Source organism: Sorghum bicolor, chromosome 1 (assembly GCF_000003195.3).
Source record: "Sorghum bicolor cultivar BTx623 chromosome 1, Sorghum_bicolor_NCBIv3, whole genome shotgun sequence".
NCBI classification, from domain to species: domain Eukaryota; kingdom Viridiplantae; phylum Streptophyta; class Magnoliopsida; order Poales; family Poaceae; genus Sorghum; species Sorghum bicolor.
The window spans coordinates 12,941,454-12,960,947 of record NC_012870.2 but is presented as its reverse complement, the minus strand read 5'-3'; the positions used below and the strand labels follow the sequence as shown (position 1 = coordinate 12,960,947).

Sequence of the window (19,494 nt, the reverse complement as noted above, 5' to 3'; positions counted from 1 at the left end):
AGCTTTTACTCTCTCAGTCCCTGAATAAATCAATTCCTAGAATCTATGTCAGTCAATTCTTTTTAAACTTGAGTCACTTTATAGAAAAGAGTAACGTCTATTTCAAAAAATGAGCACCTTATGAAAATATATTCTGTTGTAAATGTAATGATTTCTAATTTGATATGATAAGCCTTAATGTTTTTATAAGAAATTTGGTCAAAGTTCTAAAAGTTAGACTTAAGATAACTCTAGAAATCTATTTATTCAGGGACAGAGGGAGTATACATCATCACGAGAAAGGAAAAAAGCTCCTTATACCATTTATATAAGTAATGACCTGATTTTATTTATTTTGTATTGTTACATCTACACTATAGAATAATATTTTATCCAATAAAATTCATTTATTTAACCAAATTTTGAACAAAATTGTTAAATACTTGAGAAAATACAATGGTTTGTTTATGTCATCAATTCGCATAAAAATTAAATATTTTGAGATGGGACAATTGAATACATAAAATATAGTGAGAAAATTAAAAAATGTTAACATATTTCTCTAGTAGTGTTAGAGTACGTAGATAGAAACAACGGGGTGTGACATTTGTGAATATAGAATACATTAGGACACTTGTCACAATAAATACTCCCTCTAACCATAAAAGAATATATATTTGTGGGATCTGTGCCAATCAAACTAGCTCAACTTTGACGTAATTTATAGTAAACAATATTATCATGACTAAATTTACTATGAAAATGTATATCTATAACTAATCTAATGGTATGTATTTTGTATTATGAATGTTAGTATATTTTTCGTCTAAATTTAGTCAAATTTCAAACTCTTTGACTCCTTGAAAAGCAAAATTACACTCTTTTTGTGCTCATAGAAGTTTAATAGGTCCTGTAGCATTTTCGTTTTATTTAATAATTAATGTTTAATCATAGATTAATTAGGCTCAAAAGATTCGTTTCGTAAATTACTCTTTAGCTGTGTTTTTAGTTTCGTACATAGTCTATATTTCGTATTTCATGCATGTGATGATATGACGGACAGTAAACTTTAATAAGGCAAACTAAACCGGCCTTAAAAACAATCACAAAATGGACGCTTTACATGACCAACCTAACCACGACGTTCCTCTCCGGCAGCATGCACGGCAGGCAGTCAACGCCGGCATGGGTAAGACGGCAGTAGCTGGGAGGCAAGTATAACACCTGCATTTTCACCACCTCCTCCTACCTTGGCAGGTGCACACGACCTGTTTCACTTGTTCCCAAGCTCTCACCATTTGGATCCAACCATCAAGTATAAAATCCTTATAAAGCTCCATCATTTGGTCAGTGTTCCGCTCTACCATTGCAATTTTGCACCAAACATGGTTCGCGCCTTCGCCGCAATCGCCGTCGCGACGGCGTTCCACCTCCTCGCGGTGCTCCACGGCACCTCCGCCGCGCGGCCGATGGGACGGCAGGCCGCGGCGTCGTCCGGGACGGCGACGTCGTCGCCGTTGGCTCTGGCGCCGGCTGGGCATCAAAATCATCAACGGCACGCGGTGGCGGCGGCGACGGCCGCCAGAGCCGGGAAGTGGCTGCCATTCGCGGGCGTGCACCACCACCTGCCTGCGGCGGCCGCCAGGGCCGGGAAGTGGCTGCCGTTCGCGGGCGTGCACCACAACCTGCCGGGGGCGGCGGCGGCGTACTGGGCGCACAGACCGGTGCCGTGGGTCGGGGCCGGCGGCGATCTGGCGGGCGGCGCAGCAGGCGCCGTGGAGGGCGGCGAGGGGGAGGAGGTCGTGCGGGAGCAGCCGGACCGGGAACGGCGCCAGCAGCGGCCGTCGTACGAGGGCGACGGGACGACCACCACCACCAGGCAGGAGCAGCTCGCAATGTGGGCGTCGCTGCTCAACCCCAAGAGGAAAGGGAGAGCGGCGGGCACGGGCTGGATTCCGGCGCCGGGAGCTGGTGGCGTGGTGGCCGACGACGAGCCGGCCAAGGCCGCGGACGCGGTTGAAGGGGCGGAGGCGGATGACACGGGAGCCGACGGCGGCGCGCGGCTCGGACAGACCTATTGGGGAAACAATGGCAACTGATGTAGCAGTAGAAGAGGACACTCTGGGTGGGCGATGCAGAATTAAACAGATTTTCAGTTATATAAGAAAACAAAAAAAAATGTATACAGTATATGTTTTGCAACAGTAACTTAAAAAATGATACATGTAGCAAATGCAGAATTCTTACACCCATTCTAGAGTCTCTACACTTGAATACATAGTTTGTGATACGTTGCCGTATTAATTAATTGTATGCTGTGAAAGATAAAAAAATACTTCCATTGGATTGTAGGCGTGAATGTGATTACGGCCAACAGGCCTCTGGTTATAAAATATAGAAGAAGAGGACATTATTTTGTTTTTTTTTTTTGAGGAAGTGAAAATTTTATTTTGGTGAGCACGTCGCCTGCTAGTTTGTCTAAACATGACCGGGTGGTCCGGCCCATTTGTATTCGTAGCCGTGATTACGGCAAGATTTAACAACGGTCCAGCCCAACACGCTCCGCCTCGGCCACCCCCCCCCCCCCAGCTATTTCTTTCTTCTTTGCTAAAAAAAAGCTATTTCTTTCTTATTTTTCTTTGTTTATTTATTTATATATACACTACAAATTAAGCCTGTGGTAACAAGACTTCTTCTTTATATGTATGTGGATACGAACTGAAAACCAAAACATTTATATAAAGAAAACATATAAAGGGCATCCTTACGAGTTACGACTTTTACAAGGAGGTGTTTGATGAGCTAAGTATATATGCAACCAAAGCATCTCCAACCATTTAACAAAAATTATTTCCCTAATCTTGTTGATTGTCAACTCCCAAAATAATATGAAGAGAAAAAAGATATCATCTATAACAGTTTGGCAAATTTTATTTCCAAAAACCCAAAAACCCGCTAACAAATCGAAGAGTCTCGCTAAGCAAACCAAGAGCCCCACTAAGCATGAGGAGAAAGATTGATGCCAAGCACGGAGTCCGCGCACATATTTGCGTGCTAGATAGGGAGATATGCAAAATTAGAAAAGATGGTGAATTGAGATGCCAAACTATTGGTGGAGAGAGTTTTTTTCCATTTTACTAAAAAATTATGGATGGGAAATCATTTGCCAACTCTTGGAAATACTCATGCATCTTCTATCCGAGCACATAACAACACTTTTTGTCAATTTATTTATGAAAAAAATATTATGATCACCTCCAAGTAAGAAGGTATGTTCCAGTTCACTAGAGGATCATATGATTTTTCTTCAGGGGTACTGGTCAACGAGAACAAAAGATAGGTTCGTATATTAATAGTACTGTATGCATGTGACATTGTCACTTCCATCACTATTTATGGAGCATATATACAAGTGTGTGTAACTCCAAGTTGCGCGTACGTGCACCCAGGGAGAGAAGAAACGAATGTGCGCGCAGAAGCTTGGAGCCACATATATATTGCACGACGACACACTGCTGCTGCTGGCGACCATCCATATGTGTGTTCATGGAATCGAATAAGGCAAAAGCATTATATTTGCCTCTCGGTGGCTGTGTAAAGCCGTCGCTTCGAAACCGTTATTGCAAACCCAAAGTATCTATCTCACTTTAGGTATATATATATATATACTGTATATGTTGTTGCCCCTCCTTTAAAAACAATTTCACTTCCGGTTGGAGTTGGCTGCCACCGGTCATTGAAAACAATTTCTACTGATTATATTGTCAAAGGTACTAGACAGACAGTAACGCATTCAATGATCAGCAGGATCAGCAGGAAAAATGTTAGGAGGAGTTGTGTTGGAGGTACAAATCCAGTGCAGGGAAGGTGTTGTTTCAACTGCAACAACAAATAGGGTACACCTTGAAGTGACAGAACGGTTCCAATTTTCAGAGATGGGTCCTTTAACCAAACAGTGGTGAACTAGTAGTGATTATTGAAGAAAGGTGCAGCTCATCAGCCAGTACCACACAACACACTACACAAGCACAATGTTTAGTACGTGTGCACGCATTGCTTTCGTTAATTAAGCATTAGTATCGGTGGAAAGTAGCGGCTGGCAAGTACGTTTTGGAATCCTATGAGTTTTTGTGTTGCGTCCTTTGACCAAAACAGGCCTTGTTTTAAGGTCACCCAACATTTTTGCTTCCGAAAAATATAGGCAGTCAAAATTTTTATCATTAGGTCAGTCTCAATAAAGTTTTATTAGAGTTAATATGGTGATGTGGCGCTGTATTAATAAAGAGAGATGATAAGAGTTTTATATCAGTAGAGAGAGTTTTATCTCCATAAAACTCGTATGTACTGTTTTAAAAATATGGATGTATTGAAAACTAGATCATGAAATTTACACTAAGGATGGCCTTTGGAGACCTAGGAAGCTGGGGATGGTTGTTTAGAGTGGAAGTGTCACACCCGGTCCAATTTAAAATTTGGCTCGTGGTAGCTCATGTGCATGTTATGAGATAATTGTGAAGGATTTAGTCCCCACTTTAGCTGGTAAGGGTGGTTTAGACCAACATATGAGGCTTCTAAAGTCCATCTCACCATCATCAGATTAATCTTTTTATGCGAAGCGAGGACGAAAGCTTAAGTGGGGATGGTGGTAGGGGTGCGTTAATCATTACGCGAAGCGAAGCCGAAAGCGTAAGTGAAGGTGGTGGTAGGTGTGGTTCGCTCATCGTTTGGAATCTAGGACCTATCCTTATCATCCAATCCTTATCCTTTTTTTAAAAAAAAAACTTAGTCGTAGAAGTTTGATTTAGGACAAAAGTAGAGTATTTTATTTTTTATTAGAATGAAGAAAAAGACTTAGTTAGTGTTGTAGAAGTTTGATTTAGGACAAAAGTAGAATATTTTATTTTTTATTAGAATGAAGAAAAAAAACTTAGTCAATGCGGTAGAAGTTTGATTTGGGACAAAAGTAGAATATTTTATTTTTATTTTTATTAGAATGAAGTCCCAAGACAACAATGGGCTAAGTCGCCAAGATGTTCACCGGTTCATTCCCAAATCCCAATATGAACCAAAACACTGCATTGGCAAGATCGAATATTTTGTAAGAACAACATAATAGAACAATAAAATATCAGACATCCGAAAATGCACAAAGTTGTTGGCTTGTTGCTAATATAGGTTTGATAATATGACGCACATAGCTGCTACGTACGATCTAATGCTAAACTTCTACCCAGGGTTTGGAGGCAACATATAAAGAAGGAAACGGCAAGAAGCACCAACAGTTGTATTGCCTTTCCAAAAAAAAACAAAAACAAACAGTTGTGTTGCCGACCTCCTATATCGGCCCATATTCTTTTCCAATCTATCCTAAAAAGGCCATTGGACGGTGTTGTTTGGTCTTTTCTGCATTTGTTGGGTCGGAAGAAGGCTCATGTCACAACAGACCATTGCCTAGGCGCAGCCTACTTATCAGAATAGAGGAGGTGAGAGGAGCACCCAATAAATCCACTATTAAAATACATTTTATGGTGAATTTAGTTGAGCATCTCCAACAATTGCCTAAAATCCACTTCTCAAATCTTGAGTTTTAGGAAGTTTATAAAAGTTTTAGGAAGTGGAAAACATGTTAATCTCCAATAGTTTGGTAAAAAAGCTTTCCTAAACTCTGAAACTAGGGCCCACTTGTACCTAATCTTAACAGAATCGGTCTCCCCGTACCCTTCGCGCGGCCTATTTCACGATCGACGATTGGCCGGTCTCGAGCATCCTTTCTCTCGACGCCAGGGCGACGCCGCCTCCCGTCGCACGAACAAGGCCGTGCAGGTGCGCCGCTGTAGCTGATCTTCTCCGTGCGCAGCAAGGGTCCCTGTCCACCCAGCAGGTCTTCATCCTTCCATCGACACCCATGCTCGACCTAGGTCTTCATCCTTCCATCGGTACAATGGTTCTCTAGATTTGTAATTACAGCGAAACAATTGTTGTTCAGGAATCATGCCTAGGAAGAGATCCCGTTCGCAACGACAATTGGAAGAGTCATCATCCGATGACGATGCTACTCTGATATCCTCACTTGCTCAAATTGTTGAATCCGCTAGCAATGAAAAAGGTCCACATGGTGGCTCTGTCATGGGACATAAAGTTGTTTACCGTGATAGAGTAGGCGGCCATGAAAGGATGTTCCAAGATTATTTGGCTGACAATCCAACATACGGCCCCGAATTATTTCGAAGAAGGTTGTTGCTCTAAAATTTCAGATTACTTTTTTTATGTGATGAATTATTTTGTGTGATCTTAAGATTCAATTTTATTTTTTCAGGTACAGGATGTCTAAGAATCTTTTCGTACGCATAATGAATGGCGTAGAGGCGCATGACGACTACTTTGTGCAGAAAAGAAATGCAGCCAATGTACTTGGCTTGAGTTGCTTCCAAAAAGTCACCGCCGCAATGCGTATGCTCTGTTATGGAGTTGCTGCTGATGCGACGATGAGTATGTTCGCATTGCTGAAAGTACAACGCTGGATAGCCTGAGACACTTTGTTCGTGCAGTTGTTGAGGTGTTTGGTGATGTATACCTGAGACATCCCAATGAGGCGGACATAGCACGCTTACTCGCAATGGGTGAGAAAAAAGGCTTTCCAGGAATGCTAGGGTCTATTGACTGTATGCACTGGGCGTGGAAGAATTGTCCTTATGAAAGACAAGGTCAGTACAAGGGGAAGGAGGAGAAGCCCACTATCGTTTTGGAGGCTGTTGCTTCAGAGGATCTTTGGATATGGCACGCTTTCTTTGGGATGCCAGGGTCTCATAACGACATCAATGTTCTCCATAGATCTCCTTTGTTTGATAACCTGGCGGAAGGTAGAGCTCCGGCAGTGAACTTTTCTGTTAATGGGCATGACTACAACATGGGCTACTATCTTGCAGATGGTATATACCCCGCATGGGCAACTTTAATCCAGTCCATCACTCTTCCTATGGGTAACAAGAAGCAATACTTTGCCAAAGCGCAAGAAGCAGCGAGGAAGATGGTGGAGAGAGCTTTCGGGGTTCTTCAGTCTAGGTTTGCCATTGTTCGTGGCGGAGCTCGAATTTGGGACGAAGAGACATTGGCATTGATCATGAGGGCATGTGTTATCATGCATAACATGATCGTAGAAGACGAAGGATTCGTGGTCGACCATACCGAGCGTTTTGAGCACGGAGGTGAGAATGTCGAGCCTGCTCATGGAAAGCCTACTCGCACGCTTGATGAATATATTGCAGCACATCGGGCGATTAGAAACAAGGGTACACATATTCAGTTGAAAGAAGACCTCATCGAACACTTGTGGAACAACCATCCAGACATGGACGAAGCTAGCGGTGGGGCTAGGGGGGCTCTAGCCCCCCCTACCGCTGCTGATTCAGTGGAGTTTCTAGTGTTTTTTCTTCTAATTTTAGACACAAATTTATAAGGTAGGGTGGGCTGAGACCTTTATTTTTAGATATATTTTGTGAATTAATATATGACTACTTCAAGCTAATATATTTTTTTCTATTGTGAGAGGTTATAGTAAAGTTAGGTCGATGTAGCAATTTTGTTCAGCCCCTCCTACAATTTTTTCTGGCTTCGTCCCTGCATCCAGATTTATACTCGTACAATATATGATTTCATCTATTGAAGTGTAATGAACTATTTGTCATAGTATTTTTCATTCAAGTGTGTAAACAATACTCTATGTCCCAGTAACAAAAATTTGTATACGTGCATGGTCCTGTACTAGATGATCAGCAGCACGTAGCGGCTTAAAAAATTCACTGAATCTGTCAGCCAAAAAAAGTAGAGTGCAGTTTCATCTTTCAGCAGCACGTCGTGACTTAAAAAATTCACAGCACACAACACATATGATATAGGTTCATCTATGAATGAAATAAAATATAGCAGCTCCATGTTTCACTGAATCTCAATATAAAGACAGCAAGTATAAATATGAACTGCGCATGCATCTCTCACTCACACTGACATTAACAATAAAAGGTTCATGCATCTCTCAATCAAACTCACATAAACAAGAAAGAAAACATATGATGAATCAAAATTAAAGTGCCAGCGGGAACTAGATTATATGTCCACGTCGCTTAGCCATGATGTCTTGCTGCATGAGCTCAATCCATTCACGCTGCAGGGTGTTGAGGGAGGACATGTCGACGAGCATAAACCTATCATTCTTAGCCTTCTCTTTCTCAATGTCCGCAATCTCCTTCTTTGCCCACAACTTGTCAATGGCCTCCAAGCAAGCTTCACCACCTCCTCGCCTAAGCGACGCTTTAACCTTCTTGATCCCATCCCCCCTTTTCTTTGCTCCTGTTTCTGCATCAGCACCATTTCCTTCTTCACTGCTTGTTTGCTCCTGTTTCTTTGCTCCTGTTTCTGCATCACACACTTGGGTAGGCTGTTTCTTCCTCTTCTTGTTTGATTTTGCTGCTGCTGCTTCTTTCTCAAGCTGGAGCAGTTCAGTCCTCTTGGTTTTCCATTTGTCCTCGTTCTTGAGCACATTCCAACATGGCAAAACATTGAACTTTTTGCTGTCCTTGTTGCCTAGTCCCTCGAAAATCTTGGTTGCAGCTGCAAGCTGAACATCAAATGAGTCAATTAGTAGCCGTCAACATATTACGAAATGATGTAAATAATGTGAACACGTGTTACCTTGTCTTCGATAGTTGCACCACTTTGATTTCTACGGGTAATCATGTCGTAACACGAACAAAACTTGTTCACTTGAGTTTGAATGATGAGCCATCTATGCATAATTGAACTTTCTATCCTTGGAATGTTACGCTTGTGCTCATCAAAATAAGCGAGAACTCTACCCCAAAACCTCGACCGATTTTGATTGGCCCCGTGCAGAGGATCTTTGCTAGCATTCAACCATGCTGAGCAAACAATTTCATCTTCATCGGAATTAAAATTTTTAGCCCTCTTTACCTTGGTACCAACACTACCAACAAATTGCACATCGACACCGTCACTGATATTGTCAGTTTCCTGTTGACTGTTTGGAATGGACAGGTCATCCAAACCATCACCATGTTCATCGGTCAGGATTGCGGACAAGAATTCATCTCCTTGCGTCTCCATGAGTCTACAGAAAAGCTACTGTATGTCAACGAGTTCCCCAATCATGTACCTACCGATCTATAGAAGCATCAGCTACCGATCTATGCTTGGCAAGAAGAAGATAAGACCAAAACAAACAGTACTACGAATAGCGATCAAGATGGATACAACTAGAGTAGTACTACGCTAACAATAACATCATATATCCACAAGATCAAGAAACATGAATATAACAAGAGCAGTACTACGAACCCTAGGTACATCAACGTCCAGGCGACCTCCAGGCGACCCTAGCAGTACACGAGCGATCAAGATCGATTACCTCCAGGTGACCTCTCCTCCTGGCGATCTCTCCTCCTGGCGATGTCTCCTCCTGGCGATCTCTCCGCCTGGCGCGATCGGTCCTCCAGGCGTGATCGGTCCTCCTGGCGGCGCCCAACTCTTCCCTCCCTCCTTGCGCACGGTTCGTCGATATATATGGCTGCGATCGGTCCTTTCTGCGTGCGCGCGAATGATTGTTTTCACGGCGTGATGAAGATAATAGCGGGAAGGAAATTTCACCGGGCACGGGAGAGAACGACGACCGCGCGCGCGAGGAGATACGCAGCGGGCTTCGACGCGGAAATATACGCCCTCCAGGACTCTTTTTTCGAGTCTCCTAAAAATAGGAAAGGATTTTAGGAAACTGTTGGAGATGGATTTTTGATGTTTTAGCACTATTTTTAGAATACCAACAAGTTTTAGGCAATTGTTGGAGATGCTCTTAGTATTATTGGCTACAGCTAGTCTCATATATTGATACATAATCTTAAGACGATGCTATTATTCTAGTTCTCTTTTAGTAGTAATAGTACCTCGATCACCCTTAATTTGTGAATGGGAAAGGCAATATTGTGACCTGTACAACAATAATATAGCTCATAGATTTTAAAAGAACAAACCTCTTTCTCTACGACTCTACCCCACCTTCTCTCTCTCTCCATCACGCCATTATTAAATGTTAGTATATATAACAAACTACCATGTACTCACCGTAGGCCTTGTCTGGATATTTAAGTCACGTCCAAATTCACTAATAATTCATGTGGCTTGGCTTTTTCAGATACTAGAGACCGTTAGTGACTTTTGTCCTTTCAATCAAATGAAAAAAAAATTCGTTCAGATCGCTTTAGTCTTACTTGGACCTTTCACCTATAAGTTCAAATAAATACACAACATATTCTATCATAAACTAAATAAAACTAAGGTTGTTTCCAACAGGAGACTCATTTGGGAACCCAAACCTAAAATATATCTCCAACACAATACTTATAGCCTCCAACAGAGTACCCATACAGAAGATCCATTTTGAGTATCAGGAGAGGCATAACCCAAATTTGGGTATCCTCTCTCCTCGAGACCTATTTGCAGAGAGTATTGTTTTTTAGGTCTTGTTGTTGGAGAAGACTAAAAATATGTATGGAACTTTTTACCTGAGGACAAATGGGTCTTGTATTTTAGGTGACGATTGTTGGAGATAGTCTAATTGAATGTTGTAAGTGCGCTGGTATACTTTTCTTTATAAATTTAATGAGATTTAAAAATATAAAACTATAGTGATATAATTTAGAATGGAAGGAATGATAGAGATCTTTCTATGCCGGCGCCTAAGTCCCACAAGATGACAAGATTCACAATAAAACCAACCCATTCACCCAAACACCTCTCGAATCGGAGGAAAGACATTGGTGAAGAGCCTGCTTTCCATCACTACCAATAAGTGGGAGAGTTTGAATTGAACATTTAAAAAAACATTGATCAAAGAATTAAGCTAAGCAGCATACTCAATCTTTTAAGATAACTTAAGAGAACACTCAAATGATGCATGTATCCATATGTTATTCCAATTATAGAGTTTCTCTTCAAATCATGGCTTCATTTTTAAGAAACCTTGCCAAATCAAAATGTAGTATCATATAGAATGCATTGTATTTCAATACAAATTTTAGAAGTTACAATGCACTTTATTTCAGGACGCAACAATGAGTAGTTAGGATGTGAACGGCAGCCAGACTTGTTTATATTTGGTATATGTAATGTAAACAGGAGCCTTTTCACGTGATTGGTTGAATACAAAATAGATCTCTTCTTGGTTTAGAAAAGGACGGCATGTTTTAGGTTCATACTTTGGCTTCTTGATCGAACCGGTTTAGAAAATATGCTTGTACCATTTGAATCTATTGATTCGACTAGGAAAGACTAGTGTTGTATGAGTTAATATGACGTATCTAGGCACGGTGTGGAGTCAAATTTTTAAACAAATGGTATACGAGTTACAACATATTACATATCTAGGTAGTACGAAATTCGATTCCAAGATGCATTAGAGCACATATAACGCGACCATTACATAAATCTCCAAATCGCAATTTATCTATGTAACCACTTAGCAAGTTGGAACAAAAAAGCTTCTGACGAAAACCATTTTGTAGCATTATAAAGATATTTTTATAATATACAACTCTTTCGAATTAAGATAATACTAGGTAGCGTGCCCGTGCGTTGCTACGGGACAACTAAATTTTTGTACTAAAAATACATGGATTGCACGATCAAATAACAATACTATGAAAATAAATATCAACGTTAAAATAACATTTAATCCAAAAAACAAAGTTCGTAAAATTAACATGGTCAGAGAAAGTGTGGCGTCATAAACACACAAACTTTACCGTATAGACCTTTTCGTGATACGACTAAGATAATATTTTATATCAGCAGAATCAATATCTACTTTCGTACGTTAATAAATCCATGAATCTTATATCAGCAGAAAGAAATCTCTAATATCTATTTTTTCCATGCGCCAATAAATCTACGAATAAGTAGGTGGCAAATCAAGGCATCGTCCAGTGGCAAGGACGGAAAGGAGTCATCGGTGTTGGTGGATTGGAGCCGAACAGGGACACAGACCGAGGTGGGCGCGAATGTGGATAAGGGCGTAGCGAGGACGACGCTACACGTGCGGATGGCGAGATTGACGGCGCGGGTCCTCCTTAGTGTTTATGTCTGATAGATGATATTTTATATATATTAGAAAAAATGAAGACCGTTTGCATTGACCATATACATATAGCTCTATTAAACCCATGAGGTGAACCCACAAACAAACATCTTGATGCAGCTAAAACAATATGCATAACAGCCGAAATGAAGAAGCAACCATGGAGACAACATAATTTACTGTACTTGAACACATAACTGGATTTTAATTCTCTACTCCAAGAGTATAGAAAATAATTGCACTGTTTCACAGACGTGATAGCCTGGGGAAGCCATTTAGCAAGTCTAGATATACATGGTCGCATATTCAAGGATTTTTTTAAAGAAATTTCTTAGAAATCAGAACTCTCTGATGATGAATTGAAAGCCACCTAGTCACCACAGTCCAAGATATCTTCAAAGCTGAGATAATGTTGGTAATGGGATATAATGAAGCTCATCTTATCAGTGGAACCGTGATCACATATTCAAGGATGGAATCATTCTGTAGGATGTTCATGATAGCACCAAAGCCAGGATACGTCTTGGATAATGTGTCAATTCAGAGAACAAAAATCATCAGATGGTCGCTTCAGTGAATGTGTAGAATTTTAGTACCTTTTGACCTAGCTTCTCCTTTGATTTGTTGCTGGAATCAGAAGCTGTAAGGGATACAAGTTGCCCTAGTTCCAACTGATAAGTAAACAATATATCGAGAATACAAGTAACATTACTTGAAAGCAAATGAATTGCTTCTGTTGACACAAGAATGTCATCAGAGTGGATAAACAAACATTGGGTGTTTTTTTATTTATGATCGATACATTAAAGTTTTGAAAGACATTTTTATCACAATACTCTCGTGTCAAAGTTATGCCATGTCTAGTTTTATTTAAAAAAAGGTACATCCACATTAGTAATGCACTGACCATCTACAAAAGAAATATTCAAAACATTAAGAACCAATTTATTCTTCTCATCTTGACGTATCAATCCCAGGGCTTGCATAAGCCATCTCAGACTCTTCCACTGTTGTCAGTATCTAGGTGCTGCAACCTGCAGCACTTCCAAAGTACAAACCATAGAATGAATGGGAGACAAATCTGTAAATTTGAACCATATAATTTTGAGCTAAACATTTGAGCATTCCAGGAACTTAAAGAAACGACCATCTAAACCCAGAACCTACTAATATTATGTCCATCCAATATGTGAGACAGGGGCAGCAAAACTACCAGACACTTGTTTGCATGAAGCACGACCTCCTTGAGCTCCGGCTTGACAATGAGGCGATGCTCCTTGATGGCAACCTCACCAGCATCCAGTGCACTCCTCAATGCATTGTTCGGCTTCCCGAACATGGAGACCGATCTTCGGAACCACGTGTGGTGGCCTTTGATCCGCTTAGCCTGCAGCAAAGGAAGCCAGCTGTTATGCATGGTGTCATTGGACTTTAAGACTCCTTGAACATCTCAGAATAAGTATATATGTGATAATGAGTTAATTCTTGACAACAAATGTAATTAGACATAATTAACACAAAAACATCCTTGTAGAATGTGGTGTTGCTACAGTGCAATCGAATTAGATTAAAGCTATGAACATACTGGTTGTCTGTTGGTGACAGATAGAGGGAAAACCATGAATAATTCTAGCGTGAATCTTCCCTCCTAAGAATGCATATCTTGGTGGTTTTGCACTCTCACCTGTTTTTCTTCTACCTTTTTAAACATGCTAGGCAAAGTAGCCTGAACAAGAGGCCCCTTCTTGCTTGAAAGGGCCACTGTTGAAGAATCTGCAGGTTTAGCGTCTTCGCTTTCACTCTCATCCTTAATTTCTGGACTCTCTATCTTCTTCATGCATAGCAAGCAAAATAAGCGGCAGTGCGACAAAATTTTGATATTACAAACCTTGAACCTATATATAGACAAGTAAAATTCAGATGTACCTTATCATCCAAGTCCTCAGTTACCTCCCATTATCATTGTCACATGAATCCCCTCAGGAAGATAAGTCTGTGTACCTATAAAGATAGCAAGGAGGACTCTATTAGTTACTTGACTTCATAGGCCAATGAGTAAACAAACTAATTAACATATGAAGCTGTCAATAGTCAACGAGAGTGCAAGGGTCTTACTTTTTCAAGGTTTTTCCTGTATTCCTAGCAGACTATCTAACTGGTGTTCCACTCATAGTTTGTGTGTTATTCTCGTCCTTATGATCTAAATCCTTAGAAGCATCATCATCATATGCAAACTTCGGGGAACGAGGTTCTGTGATTTCCCTTTCTAGCTCTGCTTCTAGTTGCTTCATCGATGGCAGCACCCTGCACCACCTCTGACATCACAGTCTGCTGCTGTGCCATCCTCTCCGTTGAAAATGGGGAGGTATATATGATACGCACCTAGAGAACTGAAAGCAGAAGAAGACAAATGGGCAGGCAGCATATCCTGTTCCGACCCACCATGCTTCAGAAAACACTATCTCCATATTTGACAGGCAGCATATCTTGTGAAATTTTAGTGGCATGAAGCAAATTTGGCAGCATAGTAATTGCATTAATTGACAATTATAGTAATTATTGTTATGCCATCCCAACGGCAATATGGTCTATACGACTATACATGATACTAAACCAAGAATGATCCGTGCTCAAGTGAGCAAGCAAGCTCTCTCTCTCAAATAAAAAAACAAGCGCAGTGAAACAACACATTATCATTCAACCATACCTGAACTAACATTACGTGCACTCGCAAGGTACCCACATATACCCAAGCAGTGACAATCCGCTGAAATTCGCCAAAAGGTCTGTTAAAAAACATCCCCAAAAGGTCCAAACTCATTACTGAACCAACTCCTAAGTAGTGAACACTCCCAATTCATCAAGCTAATGTTTCGAAAAAAATCATCAAGCTAATAAATAAACTATCTAAAGCCTTGAGCCAATCATAAAGTAGCGTATGAGGTAGACGCTAGACCTGAAGGTGCCACGGGCACCATGGTACAACTCCTTTGTTTAGCTGGTCCCTCACATGCTCCTCTTGGTCATTCTCCGGATTAATGTGAAATATCACCTCGACCTGAAAATGAAATATCAGTATGAGAAAATCAAGGTTTGTCCGTTCATGGCACAAAAAAATAGCCAGAAAGCTTGTTTATCATGGATGATCACCCTGCATGATAGGCAATATGGTGGGGATGGAATTGCCCTTGCCATCATAGGTGCACTGCATTGATTCTGAGACACCAAAAATACTTGCGCTGCAGCAAGCAAAAGAAAACAAGTTGCTGAATTATACGTCATGAGTTGATCAGTCCAACGGTGAATCTTGGGGAAAATCATATAGAACAGAGCAACGAGGATTCAGACTTGTTGCAGTGTATGGCTGATTGGATGACTGGTTCTGGAATTAGAATGTCATTGGACAAATATTTATGTTGCTGTAATTGCATAGAAGTACCTGTATGAATTATCATACAAATACAGTTGACGACAATCTTATGATTCTTCTGCTTAAAGAGCGCAAACAAAAACAGGAATTCCCTACATCAATAAAGCTCGGGCACTGTGCAGATTCAGGGCATATAACTAACTACAACAACTGAAGTTGCTCTACTTCTGCTTAAAGAGCGCACACAAAAATAGGAATTCCCTACATCAATGAAGCCCGAGCATTGTGCAGATTCAGGGCATATAACAAACTGTGAAGTTGCTCTAGTTATCTGAACTCTGAAGGAACAACATCCTCAACCAAGAGCTGCTTGGAATTAGGGGAGCACTTGGACACGCGCAGACGTGCTGAACCGGGGATGTAGCCTTTGCTGCCATTGTTAGTTGATCGGCCCCGACACGAAACCCGTGTACCCCGCCACGGCGCCGTGGATCGCCGAATGTGCCAGCAGCGTTCAGTCTAGGTTGCCGGCCGCCACGGCGTGGACCATGTATGTCAGGTCGATGTACTTCAACGTGAGCAGCTCTCCGGCGTGCTCCTCCGCCTGAAACATTCGGCCACCAAAGCCCCCAAATTGGTGCATAAACAAGAGATCGCATCAGTGGATCACGAATCATGAAGGCATCTGATCCCCAATTCAATCCACCCGATGGCCAGATCTCCATCAAAACAAACCATAACCCAATCGAACCACGATCCTCCCATCAAATTTAGCCATCCAGGATTGGAGTACGGCCGGGGACAAGGGGATCATGTGTGTACCTTGTCGATGCCTGCTTGTTGATCCGCCTCCGCCCGTCGCCGATGTTTGCCATCACACGTGCGATGGGCAAGGGTGGCCGCAGGCCGCGGCTCGCGACGGCGATCGAGGCGGGCAGGCGAGGGCGACGTCGGAGAAAGACCAAATCCACCATGTGAGGAGCGAGGGCGGGTATGGGGGCGACCGATCGGGCAAGGGCGACGTAGGATGTGAACTTTGGAAGCCAAAATCCCTCGCGAGAGGAGGACGGGTGGGCTGGGCCAATTGATTGGATTCTATCGGAGATTGTGTTGGTTTCCTTTTTTTACTGATTGTGCTGAGGAGCATCAGGCAGGATCACAGCGGTAGCGAGGTTTTCGTCCCGAGATGGCGAGGCCGCGAGGTTTCCTTCCAGACAAGGCGAGACATTTGCGCGAGGTTTTCTTCTGAGATCGCACGGAGCGTGGAAGCGACCCCAAAACATTGTCGCACCATCTTACAGTCTTACTTTTGTTCTTTTTAATTGTATTGTAGGAGATAGAGACCAGGTTGAAGTACAATATCCAAGATAGGGTCCATTGTCTTAATGGACTTATATTGATGATTGGAGAAAGTATAAACAATGAATTCCGATCCTAATGCAAAATTTTGAGCCATTCATGAATAAAAGAGGAAATATTGCTCTGGTGGTATCTATCTCCTCTCCCCCCCCCCCCCCCCCGCCCCCAATAATAGTTAAAAAGAAAAAAGAAATTAAACGAAACAAAAAAGAAAAGGGAGTTTGCATTGACTGTTACAGATTTCATTCTCCCCACAAGTGGAACTGCTCCGTTTTTGTGTCTTCGTCCATGCTTTTTCCCTCCAAGCATCTGATTGATAGATACTGTCATTTCGCCATTCAATCGGAATCGATCGTCAAGTTGCCAGAGCAACGGCTCATTGGAACAAACCTCTTCTTCATCAGGAGGAGAAGATCAGGGAAAATGATCTAGGGGTTTTGTCGGCGGACGGTGACTCGCGATTTCACTTTAGCTGTATCTACCCGTCGCAGCACTCGATCCCGTGAAAGGAAAAAAAAAAGAATTTGGTGGAACACACGCAGAGAGATCCAACGCACAGACAGGACCCCAAATCATGCATAATGTCAAGTAGATGGCGACAGGCATGTGATTCTTGTTGTAGTTGAACGATCATGTCGTCGACCGGTTTAAATTTCCTGACGATACATATTCAGATGACATAACCTCAGTTGCTGAATTGGATGCGATCGAGCTCTCTCTTTTCAGAACCATCAATCATGTAGACATGCATGTGTGTATACTCTCGATCTCGATGCTATACACATCGTCTTGGATCTGCGTAGCTGGCCGAAAAGGATGAAAGATTTTCTAGCTTAATTGTTGGGTATATATGCATAAATACGACGACCCACGTACGCCAATAATCAGTGTCGTCGTCCTTGGCCATGCACACCAATGAAAACGAGAACAATCATTTCGGAGGAGGACGACGACGACTGCTGCTGTTAGCCTGCCTGCCCCGAAAACAGGTGCATGCCTGCATGCACTGCACCCACACCCACTGCACAGGGTCGGGCACAAGGCCATCATCCGGAGATGGTCCATGCAAGGAGAGCATGCAGCTGCTGGTTGGCCACCCGGATTTGGTCTCCTCTCCGATCCCCGCATGGCCATGCCATGTGATCTGATGTGAACAGCTGCCGGGCTTTGGTCGCAGCTTATTCCGGCTGCACTACGGCCGGATACAGATCGAGAGATCTATAGCTAGGGCCGCCAGGGGCTCGCCGTCGAGACCGTGTTGGGGAAGGGGAAGGATCGATGCTCCGCAGCCAACAATAGCCACATGCAGTTTGCTTGGTCGCTAGCAAGGCATCGATGGAGCTTCGTTCGTTCGCGGCCCTGGGTGTTGTGCATGCAGCTCTCAGCTCGGCAAGCGGGAGGGAAAAAGAAAGATGTGGCCATGATTTTTGGGGATCTTTTTCGTGGCCAGGCACGCCTCTATTTGATGCGGATAATAAGTATCCGGCACTGCACCGGGGGAATGCATGCATGCTTCTACTCATTCATTCACTCACGCACCAACTGATGCGCACTTTATGGGTGTTTGTGACTGCTCCACAAACTTTATTACGGAGTAGCTCCATAAAAAATTGGAGTTTGTGGAGTACCTCTTTAGGGCCTGTTTGGTACAGCTTACATGAGCTGTTGTAAGCTGTTTTTTTTTGCTAAACACTTATTTCTAAAACAGCTTCACGGGTGAAGCTATTTTTCTTCTCCTCTCACAAAGACATGAGTTGGGATGAAGCTGAAAAAAGTAGCTTATTGCAGCTCTCTCTCTCTCATTTCTCTCTCTCATCTATGCATGAAGTAGTTGTTGAAACTATTTTACCAAACACTTTTTCCAAAAACAGCTCAGCTTCATCTAGAAAGTTGCACATGAAGCTATTTTCCAAAAAACAACTTTACTAATGAAGTTGAGCTGTGCCAAACAAGCTCTTAGGTGCTCTCACAACTCTACTCTTTTCTCTCGAATTGAGTGCGTGGAGCTAAAACCGCCGTTTGGCTAAAAAATGTGGAGCGAAGCTAAAAAACGTGGAGCAAAGTAGTCCCAAACACCCCCATATATACTTCGGACGCTCCGGTGGGGCGGCGGGCGAGGCTCCTATGACAATGGAGCCCCTCCTAATTTTTGTAGACATAAAAGAGAGAAAAGATGGACGCTCCAGAGGTTAAAAGATGACTTCAGTCCTCTCTTTTATTAAATTATAGATTTGCCACTGTCTAAATGTTCACCAACTTATAATTCGGGGCTTTTGAGATGTCATGCACTCATGCATATATGCATAGATAGCTAACACATAAATTTGGAAGAGTCTGAGGTTCCCGATGCAAAAGTGTAGTGGCCTAAGGGCATTCACAATGCAAGACTCTATCACAGAGTCCAAGACAATTAATTACATATTATTTATAGTATTTTGTTGATGTGGCAGCATATTTATTGAAGAAAGAGGTAGAAAAAATAAGACTCCAAGTCTTATTTAGACTCTAAGTCCATATTGTTCGAGGTAATAAATAACTTTAGACTCTATGATAGAGTCTGCATTGTGAGTGCCCTAAGAGGAATAGAAAAACTAAGACCAGCTCAATTGAGGGAAATAGACAATTCATCCACCTCATGGACGGT

At 42.1% G+C, this 19,494-nt stretch overlaps 3 protein-coding genes and 1 long non-coding RNA gene across 16 annotated transcripts; 2 read left to right on the top strand and 2 right to left on the bottom strand.

Moving 5' to 3' along the window:
• LOC8062229 lies at positions 1,365-2,171 on the top strand. Its single transcript, XM_002466723.2, has one exon. It carries the CDS (start codon positions 1,365-1,367, stop codon positions 2,076-2,078), a length of 714 nt encoding a protein of 237 aa, XP_002466768.1. The 3' UTR covers positions 2,079-2,171.
• LOC110437041 lies at positions 6,106-7,770 on the top strand. The gene is made up of 4 exons (XM_021465139.1): positions 6,106-6,212; positions 6,296-6,386; positions 6,470-7,184; positions 7,745-7,770. Exons 1-4 carry the CDS (start codon positions 6,106-6,108, stop codon positions 7,768-7,770), a joined length of 939 nt encoding a protein of 312 aa, XP_021320814.1.
• LOC110437026 (glutathione S-transferase T3-like) lies at positions 7,870-9,099 on the bottom strand. Its single transcript, XM_021465072.1, has 2 exons — positions 8,668-9,099; positions 7,870-8,593 (listed from the first exon to the last, which is right to left on the bottom strand). The coding sequence occupies exons 1-2, from the start codon at positions 9,097-9,099 to the stop codon at positions 8,078-8,080; spliced, it is 948 nt and encodes a 315-aa protein (XP_021320747.1). The 3' UTR covers positions 7,870-8,077.
• LOC8057254 lies at positions 12,949-16,963 on the bottom strand. 13 transcript variants are annotated; one of them, XR_002452722.1, is made up of 7 exons: positions 16,314-16,963; positions 15,272-16,095; positions 14,504-15,179; positions 14,237-14,425; positions 13,806-14,122; positions 13,335-13,508; positions 12,949-13,163 (listed from the first exon to the last, which is right to left on the bottom strand). It is a non-coding gene; the product is annotated as an uncharacterized LOC8057254 (long non-coding RNA). The 13 variants fall into 13 exon arrangements; XR_002452711.1 differs by having other exon boundaries at positions 12,949-13,508; positions 13,806-13,952; positions 14,048-14,122; XR_002452707.1 differs by having other exon boundaries at positions 12,949-13,508; positions 13,806-13,949; positions 14,048-14,122.

Coding starts and splice junctions, on each gene's coding strand:
- LOC8062229 (XM_002466723.2), top strand. CDS start 1,365: ATGGTTCGCGCCTTCGCCGCAATCGCCGTCGCGACGGCGTTCCACCTC.
- LOC110437041 (XM_021465139.1), top strand. CDS start 6,106: ATGGGACATAAAGTTGTTTACCGTGATAGAGTAGGCGGCCATGAAAGG. Junction 6,213..6,295: donor CCCGAATTATTTCGAAGAAG/GTTGTTGCTCTA, acceptor TTATTTTTTCAG/GTACAGGATGTCTAAGAATC. Junction 7,185..7,744: donor CGAGCGTTTTGAGCACGGAG/GTGAGAATGTCG, acceptor GTCCTGTACTAG/ATGATCAGCAGCACGTAGCG.
- LOC110437026 (XM_021465072.1), bottom strand. CDS start 9,099: ATGGAGACGCAAGGAGATGAATTCTTGTCCGCAATCCTGACCGATGAA. Junction 8,594..8,667: donor GTGCAACTATCGAAGACAAG/GTAACACGTGTT, acceptor TTTGATGTTCAG/CTTGCAGCTGCAACCAAGAT.